Here is a 12,775-nt window from a genome sequence, read left to right on the forward strand (position 1 = left end):
ATGGTGATGTTATAATCACAGCGATAGCTAGGATGAGGTCTGTTAGTCACAAGATCATGCATGGTTAATGAAACACAGCTGCAGACCTAGTTACATTTTCATTTTTTTTCAAATGGAAAAAAATACAGTATGTCATTTTCTTTCTTCAGTTACATGGCAGTTGGATTATTTTCAAACTATTTAATTAAAAAAGTAATAGTTGATAGTTGTTATTTAGTCCATGCCTTATTCAATAGCTCCCAAAGCAGCTTACAAAGGAAGTCAATGTTCCTCAGCTGAACACCTGAGGAAGCTGAAATACAGAGACTACAGCCAGAAAACTTAAAAAAACATCATGAAGCACAAATTGATAGCAAAAGCATATTCTTGTATAGGTCAGTGCAAAATATGATCAAATCCTATTTCTACTAATATTATTACCGTGAACCTTTCAAGATTTATTGGACTTCAACAGTCTTGAATTTAAACCCCTAGATCACGTTTCCTTGGAAAATTAAATGCTACGAAATTGAGAAGCTATAGAAACTGCTAATCGTAAATTGCAGATTGGTTTTGAATTTACTAGTAACTCAAAGGCATCCTCATTTGGTACTTTTGGTTCCATCTTGTTTCTTACCAGAACATTACACACAGTAAGTCCTGAACCTACATGAACATACCAGTGCCATCATTTTTCATCATTTGTTCTAGTGCATTACTTAAAAAAGAAACTACTTTGGCTTAAAAATAGTGACAGCAAAACGAGATTTACTGTTCATTCGTGCAGAAAGTGCAGCAGACTCCACAGTGTCTTCTGATCTCCCGGAAATGATGACTATCGCAATCTTTGACGCACTGGGTCTCCCTCCATGGGATTCTGACATTGCATTCTGCACTGCAAAATCAATGGCTCTTCCTGAGAAGAAAGTAAGAGATAAATGAGAAATATCACAGAAAACTCACAGAAGGCTATAAAACTAAATCTTACTTTGTATTAGTAGATTATACAGTACTGGAAAATACTTGTTCTTAAAGGTCTTTTCATGTCTGCTTTATTGCTGCTACATGAAAGAGCTCAGCTATTAAGAATCTACCAGTACTATTAACATGTCCCAGAACAGAAAGACCATCCTTAGCTCCTTAGACTCTTAGGTAATGGAAATTTTACTACCTTTCCTTAGCCATGAGGATAAAGTTATGCTCCTCACTCTGGTAGTTATCTTTTCCAGAAGTATTACTATTGTGTTACAAAAAAGGAAAGAATATAGTGTAGAAGAATATGCATATTTCCCAGTTGCAGAACAATAGTGACATCCAGTGGTTATCAGATCTATAACTTCACATTGTCCTGAACTGTACACGTAAGTTGCCCATCTCCCAGAAAAGATCTAGTCCTTCCCTAATTTGGTCAACTTTTCCTGCATGTGTGAAAAGTGCATTTTGCCTCCCTGCTATTAGCAACCACTCTGAAATCTAAACTCAGATTAACACATAGGGCAATCCACATCAAAATCAAACAAAGAAACAAATCCACCAAACCCCACAAAGCAACTCTATCTTAGCTACCAAATCACAAACTGGTTTAAATGGGTAGCTGCTGCCTTTTCATTTAACATCTGTGAACACTAAGGCAATCTTTTGTTCAAAATCATGATCTCAGCAAGAGAGAACTTTGCTAGTGCTTGTATTTATATGTGTATTTATGCTGGGAATCATGATATGCAGCTTTCTTAAATCTCTTTTGGGCTCGGAAGTTATCAGGTCAGGATGAAGAAATGATGCCGTGTGACTGATAGGACACTCAGGGCAAACTGTGAACAGTGAGTGATAAGTACTTGAACGACTAGTTACTCTGAGTAACGTGCAATAACTGTGGAGCAGAAATACGTTTGCTTGATGAATTCAGTGATCAATTTTAAATAACAAACGCATTTGTAAAGCAGTGGAAGTCAGATCATAGATAATTCACCAGCATACCCCTAGAATACCTTAGCACACTTGAACAGTTTGCATTTCTTGTCTTCTTTCATCACATCACCCACTCCTTTTTGCTGGTAGAAGCAAAGATCCTTTTCCCAAGCTGCTGCAAGCATGGACAACCTCCAGGAAGCTCACTCAGCACATTGACTATTGATAATGTGGCAACAACTGCATACTCTACAAGGCTTCAGTTAGGGCTTCAGGCAGAATTTACCCCCTTTTGAAGAGTCTAGCCTAGAACAGGGAACAGGGAAAAGCTCAAATGTTTGCTTTGCCACAGTACTAGCTTGGAGGTGACATTCCCTTTGCAAAAACTGTTGCTTTGCCCGTCCTTTCCTGTTGTCTCATACACCTTAAAGTCCCTGACTGACAGCCTTATATCTCCTTCCCACCTTATCCAGCCACTTTTTCCTTCCCTGTTAGCCCAATATCGCTATTTCCCAGAGCCTTAGTGTCATTTTCATGTGTCATCTCTCAACACAGATGCCCACAACTAAAGTGAAGAGCTGGGACCCACAAGGAACTGCCAGGCCCTGTCAAACCTACTGCAGGAATAGGATCCACATGAATTTCTCCTCCTATAAGCTTTTCATCTGCCATGCATTGTTATCGCCACCAGCCATCTCCTGTCTAGAAGGGTCACATATTTTCCCACACGCTAGTTTTCAAATAGAAAGATGCATGTTTAAATCAAAATCCTTTTTGGAAATGTCAGTTACAATCAGAAGAAAAAAACACAATAAAAATCAACAGAAAGCTTTCAATAGTATTTAAGAACAAGATGGGGTGTTTGCCTTCTCTTCCTTGCTATGCAATGATAAACTTTTATTTTGCTATTCCAATTGCTTAGATTCATTTAATTCCTGTAATTTGATTGTCATTCCTACTAAAATTCTGAATTATATTTTATGTACAAAATAAAAACACTTTAGAGCTCACTGAAAATCTCAAAATTTTGAATGTTTTTCTATTTGCAAGAAAAAGTATCTTAAAACATTATTATTAGTTCAGTGATGGCAATTCCATCTCACAAACTACTATTTCCAACCAGAAATATTAAGTAACCCCAGGTATTAACTCATGTCCTATACAGCTGTCTCACAATTATTGCTACACATGGCTTCGTTGTCCAGTAGTTAACTCTATATGCCTGTAGAGGTATATGTTAGATACAGAACAGCATGTTAGCTATAAAGGATAATGCAAGTTATAGAAAATTAATATGATCATATCCCAGTCCCTGAGATTGCTCCAGGATGGTAACTGTGCCAGAAAATTAACTCATTCCCTTTTGTCCTACAAATAATTACTAAAAAAATATTTTCGGTTTTAGCTTTCAAATATTTTAGGTTAAACTTTTACACAATAAGTATCACAAATGATTTTTTCATTCATTTGTGAGAAGTACTTGCAATTCCTGTATTTGTCTTTTTTTAATGATCTTTTGACCTTTGTGTGGCTGGTGTGGTCACCAGATGCCCCAGATGCATTTTTCTTTCTCCCATTAATTCTGAAAATTTTCAGAAACTTCTGAAAATATCTGAAAACTGGAAAAAACATTATTTTTTATAATCTCTAATAAAGAAATCAAGCTCCATTTTCATAGAGCCAGGGACTATTTCAAAGTCCCCAAAAACACAATTACTCAATTTAATGCATGGAAAAAAATGGTTTAGTGTACTAGAATCTCTTTGGATTTCTCCCCTTATTTTTAAGCCAGCTCTAGACAAAGAAGCCAGGTGTCTGAAGATATGATCAAATGAACACTTTTGTTGTGGTAGAGGGAATCAGAAATCACCATCCTGAGCTGGAAGCTGTCACTTCTCAGCTGTTTGTCTCTATATGTCACCAGGGAGGAAAACACCAAACCCTTCAGAGGCCTTAAAAAATATATTGACTGCTAATAAACCAACGGACTTGAACATTTTGTTACTATTGGACTGCAATGTAACAGCAGTAAGCGATTTTCCTACCAATAAAGGAAATCTAAAATGTTTACACTGAAATAAATATCACCAAGCAAAAGGTTATATCAAGACCAGAAAAAAAAAGAGTGCACAAATATAATTAAGTTAGCTTTAAAATGATCAGATCTGACCCACACAGGCTTCAGCCCTTATGTGACTACTTTGTGTCTTGCATCGCCCCTCAACGGCTCACATTTGGGCCACTACTGCTGATGGCTCCACTCCAGCTTGCTCTGACATATCTACATACATTGCAACTGCATCTCTGGCTGCGTTAGTGTCTCTGCTGGCAGAAGGAAGTGTCTGCTTCTGCAGATACACCAGCCAGGCATGCCCTCCCAGTCCCCCGTAGTCAGCACTGCTGCCCACCTGGCTGTGCAGGTAGCCGCCTCAGGCAACTCACTAGGGCTCAAAAACAGCCTTCCTAAAAATGTGTGTTGTTTTCAGCCATCTGAGCCCTTGTTGAGCTCAATGAAAGCTCAATGTACATCCCTTCGCACAGAAGAAAAGCAGTGCAAGCGTGCAATACTGAGGTGTCCACAGTAGCTAGCTCTTAAAGCCAATTAGCTATATGGGACCACACCATCAGCTGTTTATGTCAGTGACAAACCCTAGAGAAAATCCCAATGCTAATACAAAATATTCTAAATCCTGCTCCATAAAACAACAGAGCAATTCAAAAGCAGTGTAGTCAGCAGGTTGAGAGAGGTGATTCTACCCCTCTGCTCCACTCTTGTGCAACACCACCTGGAGTATTGTGTCCAGTTCTGGAATCCTCAATATAAAAAGGATATAAGAACTTTTGGAATAGGTCCAGAGGAGGGCCACAAAGATGGTGAGAGGGATGGAGCACCTTCTGTATGAGGACAGGCTGAGAGAGCTGGGGTTGTTCAGCCTAGAAAAAGAGAAGGCTTCAGGGAGACTTTATAACAGCCTTCTAGTACCTAAAGGGGGCTACAGGAAAGCTGAAGAGAGACTTTTTATTAAGACATATAGTGATAGGACTAGAGAGAATGGCTTTAGATTGGAGAGGAGAAGACTAGACATAAGGAAGAAATTCTTCACAAAGAGTGTGGTGAGACACCGAAACATGTTGCCCAGGGAAGGTTGTGGATGCCCCATCCCTGGAGGTGTTCAAGGCCAGGTTGGATGGGCCCTTGAGCAACCTGTTCCAGGGGGAGGTGTCCCTGCCCATCGCAGGGAGGTGGAACTGGATGAACTTTAAGGTCCTTTCCAATCCAAACCATTCTATGATTCTATGATTCTCCTATTGCCTCCTACCACATTACACTTATGCTGCTCCTGAGAGGCATAACAGCCACAATTAACTTCAAACATGCAAACCAAGGCCCCTACCCAAATTTGACCATCCAAACATTTATCTGGATAACTGTGCAAAAAGGCCTAGCTGGCAAGAGCACCAAGCCCCAAAGCAGTCTTTCAGCTCAGCCAGTAGGGCATGATTGGTAGTCACTGGGCACATTCAGGAGAAAAATACCAATAAATAGAACAGAAAAAAAAATCATTGATCTATATGGGCTTTTTTTAGAAAGGACAGATCAGTCATCCCAAAGCCTGCCACCACAGCACAGCTCCTTCTCTTCATTTTTCAGTGCTGATACACTCTTGATTACATTATAGATTGTATATATCACAGTATATAGATGTACACACTCCTCAGAATCATAGAATCATTGGGTTGGAAAAGACCTTTGAGATCATCAACTCCAATAGTACCTGTCTGCTACTAAATCATGTCCCCAATCATCTACCCGCCTTTTAAACACCTCGAGGGATGGTGATTCAACCACCTCCTTGGGCAGCCTCTTCCAGCGCTTGATAACCCTTCTTGTGAAGAAATTTTTCCTAATGTCCAATCTAAACTTCCCCTGATGCAGAGTACAAAACAAACTCATGTTTGGAATAATCATTAAAGCAAAACAAAATGAAGATATCCTACAAAGATGGAGGAAAAAATGGAGAAGGGATGGCATCACTGCCTCAACCTTCTCTTCTCAGCTAAGACTGTCAACATTTGATGCTGAACCTCTGAGAGTCAAGAAAGGCTTTGTAGGAAGTTTTTTCTGGTTGCCTTGAATAAGCCTACTCAATACAGGTTAATCAGCTGTTCCGGGTTTTTTAAATCACCCGATGGGACATTCAAGCCAGTTGTGTATTCTGAAGTAATAATTCAGACTGTTTCACGTAGAGGTTCCTGCAAGGACTGAAAGTTGATTAAATGGACATAAACAAGCTTTAAGGACAAAAGGCAACATATTGAGTAGGGTTGGAGGTGTTTACCGGGAGTCTATAGGGAATTATACAAGATTCTGCCGCATTGGATAATTTCATTAATGATTTGTATAAAGGAGGAAAAACGTGTAAAAAGGCATGCTAATCTGAATCACAGATACTAGACTGGGAGCAGTTATGAAGGTCATGGAACACTGTGTTCAGTTCTGGGCCCCTCACCACAAGAAGGATGTTGAGGCTCTGGAGTGAGTCCAGAGAAGAGCAACAAAGCTGGTGAAGGGGCTGGAGAACAAGTCTTACGAGGAGCGGCTGAGAGAGCTGGGGTTGTTTAGTTTGGAGAAGAGGAGGCTGAGGGGAGACCTCATTGCTCTCTCAACTACCTGAAAAGAGGTTGAAGAAAGGAGGGAGCTGGCGTCTTCTCCCAGGTGACCGGAAACAGGATGAGAGGGAATGGTCTCAAGCTCCACTAGGGGAGGTTCAGGCGGGACATTAGGAAAAAAATCTTTCATGGAAAGGGTCTTTGCGCACTGGAACAGGCTGCCCAGGGAGGTGGTTGAGTCACCTTCCCTGGAGGTGTTTAAGGGGCGGGTGGACGAGGTGCTGAGGGGCATGGTTTAGTATTTGATAGGAATGGTTGGACTTGATAATCCAGTGGGTCTTTTCCAACCTAGTGATTCTATGATTCTATGATTCTATGAATGAACCAAAAGAGCACAAGGCGCCCTAGAAACATTTGAAATGCATCTAAGAAATGAAAAACAAGATTCATTCCAGAATAAACAAGTCTGGAGGAAAATAGACCATCAAACAAACACTTAATGGTTTGCTGGGTGTCTCAGGGAAAGCAGAAATTGCTTAAAAGCAACCTTTGCAATTACTTTTTTAATTTTTTTTCTGAAATGAGGAGTAAAACATAAAGCCGCTGTGGGGGTCTGTGGAGTTATGACAGATAGGTGATTCCAGTTAGATGGAGGTTCCTGCTGGGAACTTGTGAATCAGTGCTTTAAGAGACTTCAATGGTTCTGATAGTACTTCTGCAATATCTGACCAAGAAAAAAAAGGCACAACAAGAGGTCTTAATCACAAGTACTGTAAGCTGCCACAGAAAAAAAAAGTGAAAAAAGAAGCGGTTCCTCAGCACTTACAGAGGTATAGAAAAAGCCAAGAGTATCTAGACTGTGAGTAGTCCAAATTTCATCTATTTAACCAAGGACTTGTCTAATCAAGAACAACCTCCCAAGATGTGAATCCTGAACTGGTCTTTATACCTTAATTTAGGATCTTGTCTTGACATTGAATTGTTTTTTTAAAAAACTGAAAATAGCAGATCGTTTTAATTTGGAAACAAATTAGCTATTGAAAACTGATCCCACAGATCAATGCTTTAAATAGTTAATTCTTAGTACACTGATTTTCTGGTATTAACATGTGCCAATTAGTAGAATGGATGAACTCTTCACAAGCACAGTTCTTTAAGTCCGAAAGCCCACCACCACAGAAGGGAGCAGACTACAAAGCCCCAAGTGGTCCTCTCTGCTTTCTGGGCTCTGCAGGTTACAAATTCTGCATTTCTTTTATCAGCATGGGGTTCTGATGATCCCAGGCTCCATTAGGATCACACTCAACTCTCAAATCTTACTAGAAATTATCTAAAAAAACAAGTAAGCAAACAAAAATGCTGCCAGGACAGTGAATTAAAATTGTTCAGGGAAGAGACTAGCAGGCATCCAAAGATGGTTTAAGAATGTGCTGAAAACACTAATTCAGAAACAGTACTGGAGAAGCAAGTAAAGAAGACTTCTGTTTTTCAGCAGATGGAAGCCTTTAAATCAGGGCAGCTGTTGGCAAAACCACGGCTTCAGGTGGGTGATGGGGGACAGGTTCGGAAAATTCTGCATAGACCACATCATTCAGGACAGAGAGCCAAAACAAAAAAAAAAATGTGCTTCCTAAACCACAGGGGAAATTTATACCATTTATACCACCTTAATCATGACATGCAAATCTTAATGCTGCTCTTATAATACATAAATAGCTATAGAAATTTAGAGTAAAAATGTTTAAAATTTTTTCCTGTATGGAGGGGGTGGGAAGAAAATCTCATATATCTTTCCATAAAATGCTTTTAATACAGATGAGCTATACAGATCCTACTTCCTCCAGATTTTGAGTCTGGGTCAGGCAGTGGGCAGCAGTCAGCTCTTGCTTACAGTTAGGTTTCTTTTTATAAGTTATTTCTTCTGTGAGGTTGTACACAATTTCATGATGTCTGAATATCTCCAGAGCTGCTCCTCAATAGATTACTTGAGCCAAAATTTGCCTGATGTTATCTTATTGCATAAGCATGGGAAAGCTTTGTGGTATAGGCTGCCCTTTTTTGCACTGCCTATGCCCTCAAATACTCTGTAGGTTTTCATTATTTCTTACGAATAAAATGTATCACTCTCTCCTGGAGTTTCCTTATGGTTAAATGAAATGGAAAAGTGAATATTTTCTCCAGTAAGACTTTTGCAATGATGGCAATGGAGCCTATGGTTGCTCTCTGCACATATATCTTTTTTTACACAAATAACATGATTTGGATAAGCAAAGACTGAATAAGGATTACACAGGATCATGTTTCTACCATAGGGAAGCCAACACAAATGAGAAGAAACAGTGCTGGTCTGACGTTAACACTATTTTTGATAGGTAAATCCTGACCAAGACTTCTACAAGATAGAAAAGATTTCCAAAGCTACCTTGGGAACTGCAACATTGAGACTGAGCCAGCTACACTTTTTAAGCAGCCTCTGCATCTCCAGAGTCATTGAGCACAGACAGAATTACATGAATGTCCATGCCTTTCCCATGGATGCTGAGTCTTCTACAGGGTCAGCCGAATTCACACACATTACAAGGTGCAGGATGAGACCACAGTGACTTATTTTTATTACTTCTTTTGGGAGGAACTACTTCTTTATTCCATTTTGGTTCATTATATTACATCCCTCATTGTGGTCTCTGAGCATTTTCCAATGAGACATAAACAAATCACTAACAAATATGTCATGTGGCTGCCTCTCCCCTTTCATTTCCCAAAGGCCATGTTTTCTTTGTTCATCCTGCAGTTTGGTGTGGGTTAGTATCCATGTTACATGGAAGGCTTCATGAAACTTATCTATTTGTATGAAACAATTCATCCCACAACGAGGCTATAGAAGTCGCATCAGCCATCTGGTATTTTTATTTCTCCAGGCTGAGAAAGCAATCATGGCTAATCCTCCTGCGAACTATGGAAGTCAGGTTTTATTTCTCACTTTTCTGTACCAATAACTCTTTACAGTCAGAAGTAGGCCAAAGACCCTAAAAAATCTGCATACTGCTCAACAATTATAGGACCCTAATGGTAGGCGGCTGCCAGAGCAAATGTGGTTCCAGTCCAGAAGAGTAAAATTCTCAGGGTGTCTGGTGAAAGATCAGATAGATTGTAGGAGAACCACTTTTTGCTGAACCCTACAACCAATAGATGTACGCATACTGAATTTCCACAGACTTGGTGGGAAACCTGTGTTATGTTTTAGCACATGAAAATTAAAGAGGATATGTTTTTTAGGATGCAGTTGTCTGGAACAGAAGATGATGTTTCACAGCTAACTCTTCAGCTAGGGTGCCACTTTAGGTGGTCCTTGGCACCATCCCCAGCCTTGCACCAGCCCAAATCTTTGTGGGACCAGTACAGCATCTTGGATGAGGGATCTGAATCAGCCAAATATAACTACTGTTTTGCTAAGTTATTTTTCAACCAGATCAGTTACAGTGGCTAAGCACAGAGTAACAAACATCTGGAGAGGGCAACTATTGAAGTTAGCATAAGCAGTTCTGCTGCTAAATGTCTAATCAAGTAATTGACACTGAAAAGTGAATGATCAAAATCTTTACCACTTAATTATATTGTGATTGCTTGATAGATAATGAATGCAAATCCTGATAATTACTTCAAGGCTGAAAAGAAACTGGCCATCTTCTTTCCAAAATACATTAAGATTAACCCTAATTTGGGTAATACGCAGATACATTTTAATATCGAATATTGAACCTTTAACAAGAAATATACATACAGTACATTATAAGTGAACTAAAACATCTGAGCGTCCTACTGCAGAAAACTACCACAATAGCACTGACATAAATTATTGATTGGGGCCAGGCTATATTTAGAATTTCTGGGTATTTTTCCTCTTGTTTAAACATGAACATCCACATAATTACTCACCTAGTCTGGTAGGACCTTGCTCCCTTTGTTGAATTGACCGCAACATCTCAGAGAGCTTTTCAGTCTCTTGAGGCATGTTCCATGAGATTTCTAAATTATTTTCCCTGGCATACTGGAGAACTGACACATGAACTGAAGTATTGCCTGAAGCACAAAGAAGAAAATAAATATTTTAAGCAGTGCATATGAATGAATATCTTAAAATAAATCTAAAGGATACATTATGGTTGTCTTTTACATTACGCACAACTAGATACCAATTTTCTATCAGAGTGTGAAAGCTGCTTTTTCAATCATAAGTTCAAAAATTATTTATTCCCAGGGGAAAAAATATACAAGTATTGCTGGAAACAGTTGGTCTTCTGTCAGGAATCAGCAAGCATATCAATTTGACCATGACTGGAGAATTTCACTTTGCTGATGTCCAGTTTTTATTCCTTTTCCATTTTAAAATTCTCTAGACATCACTTTTTTTTTAACATGCACATTTCTTTGCAAAAGCATTATCTTGATACGGCATCTGTCTGACTGTCCAGGCTCCCCAGGATGACTGTATTTTATGCAAATTTCCATCTATTGTGAATCATTGCAATGGCATGCATCAGGCTGCAGCATAGGACAAAATATACCTGGGAAACAGGACCTGCAAAGGGGAATGAAGAGACATTCCAAGTTCTGCTATTCTCTGACAACCTGGTTCTGCTCATAGAAGTACAAACAAAACTTACAATCCAGGAGATAGCAAGGATTTCATAGCTACATTATCATTGCCCTGCTGACAATGATGTAACATTTGCTATTACAGGCTTCAAAGATAAGGAAGGAATCTATGTAAAAAGAAACTGCCTGTTGATTTATTTTTTAGTTTGTGTTTATCGCACTTGGCTTGCTTCTCTATACTGTACATGTAGACAATTTTCAGAAACAGAGCGTTTAACATGGATGATTAAAATCTCTAAGTTATTCTAGACATAATAAAATGCTCTCTAATTCTCTAATTCTAATTCTCTGTGCTCTCTAATTATTACAATTGCCGATAATCACATCTTTTGGAAGCACAGGTATAATACAAACATGTTAACACACAGTGGGAGGCATTGGCAGCAAGAGTATGATGTTGGAAATGGAAATCCTTTAATTGAAAAAGTATAATTCTGGTCAAAACATCCAGCTTTGTTAAAGAAATACTACTGGGAAAACACAGGATCCTGTGCAGCTCCTGCCGTGAGGGTGGACTTGGTACAAGGGCACACTATGTCCTGATTTACTATACACGCTGCATGGTCCCTTCATGTATGTGCAGTATTTATGATATTGTGACAGGGTGGCTGCACTGATAATACTTGTGCTGAAAGACCTGACGAGCTAATACCTCCCATCAGTACATGCTTAGTGATTCTAGCACTCCCAAAAAGTGTCTGTTATCCAACATACGTCAGGAAATAAGTATTCAGTTCCAGCACCCTAGGTCAGGCAAAAAGGTCTGGTCAGAAGCAGAAATGCCCATTCCAAAGACTGCAGAAAGACCAAACATGACAGACACTGCAGACAGACCAAACATGAACCAAAACCCCTCTGAATTATCCATTCTTATTTGAAAGAGAACTGAACTTTTTTCAAGTGTGTTGTATTTAATTCAGAACTGAATGAAAAACTTGCTTTTCTGCCACAGAGTAACAGTTCAGCTAAATCTCCATCCTGTGAAGGGGATCTCTTTGCCTGTTAGATGCACATGCTTATGTCCAGTAGAGTATAAAGTAAAGCACTCATAACAGCTGCTGTCTGAACTATTCCTTGTCACACAATTCCCTGAATTGGATGACAAATCTTTATTCACCTGAACCAGAACAGCTTGGTTTAGGAGGAAACTGAACTGCACCTGCACCTTAAAGCTTCACCAGCCCAATTTCCTCAATCTAAACTTAATTTTTTTTTTTGAAGGATTGGAATGAGTCATTTAAAAAGAAAGATTTAAAAAACCTTTACTGAGAAGCTGGTTTATCCTGTACAAGCAAATTATACAAAACATCCTCATGTGTTTGAGTTAAAAGACAGACACATACTGATCTCAGCACTTTCAGTAAATGCGCGTACAAAGCTTTTCATTTCCTCGAACTCTGCTGCTCCAACATTGGAACTCCCGTCCAGAAGAAACATGACATCCATTGGTTTGTTGCACAACTCTGAGGGTGGAAAAAATAAAATGAAAAAAAAGGTTATTTAGACATGACAGTCAGAGTAGCATCTGCTAATCTATTGGTAAGAGTAGAAAGGGCAGATGCACCTGCATTTTGGGAAAACAAAGCAGGATAATGACCAGTTTAAATAAGGGCATTTCATT

The 12,775-nt window shown here is 39.2% G+C and overlaps 1 protein-coding gene across 1 annotated transcript in view; it reads right to left on the minus strand.

Moving 5' to 3' along the window:
• VWF (von Willebrand factor) overlaps positions 1-12,775 on the minus strand; it is a 146,115-nt gene that overhangs the window by 52,313 nt on the left and 81,027 nt on the right. Inside the window, exons 29-31 of the mRNA XM_069863499.1 lie at positions 12,498-12,617; positions 10,435-10,578; positions 752-895 (exon numbers count right to left, since the gene is read on the minus strand). Coding sequence (XP_069719600.1) covers positions 752-895; positions 10,435-10,578; positions 12,498-12,617 — 408 coding nt within the window. The remainder of the gene's footprint in view (positions 1-751; positions 896-10,434; positions 10,579-12,497; positions 12,618-12,775) is intronic.

Source organism: Phaenicophaeus curvirostris, chromosome 1, assembly GCF_032191515.1.
Source record: "Phaenicophaeus curvirostris isolate KB17595 chromosome 1, BPBGC_Pcur_1.0, whole genome shotgun sequence".
In the NCBI taxonomy this organism is placed as follows: domain Eukaryota; kingdom Metazoa; phylum Chordata; class Aves; order Cuculiformes; family Cuculidae; genus Phaenicophaeus; species Phaenicophaeus curvirostris.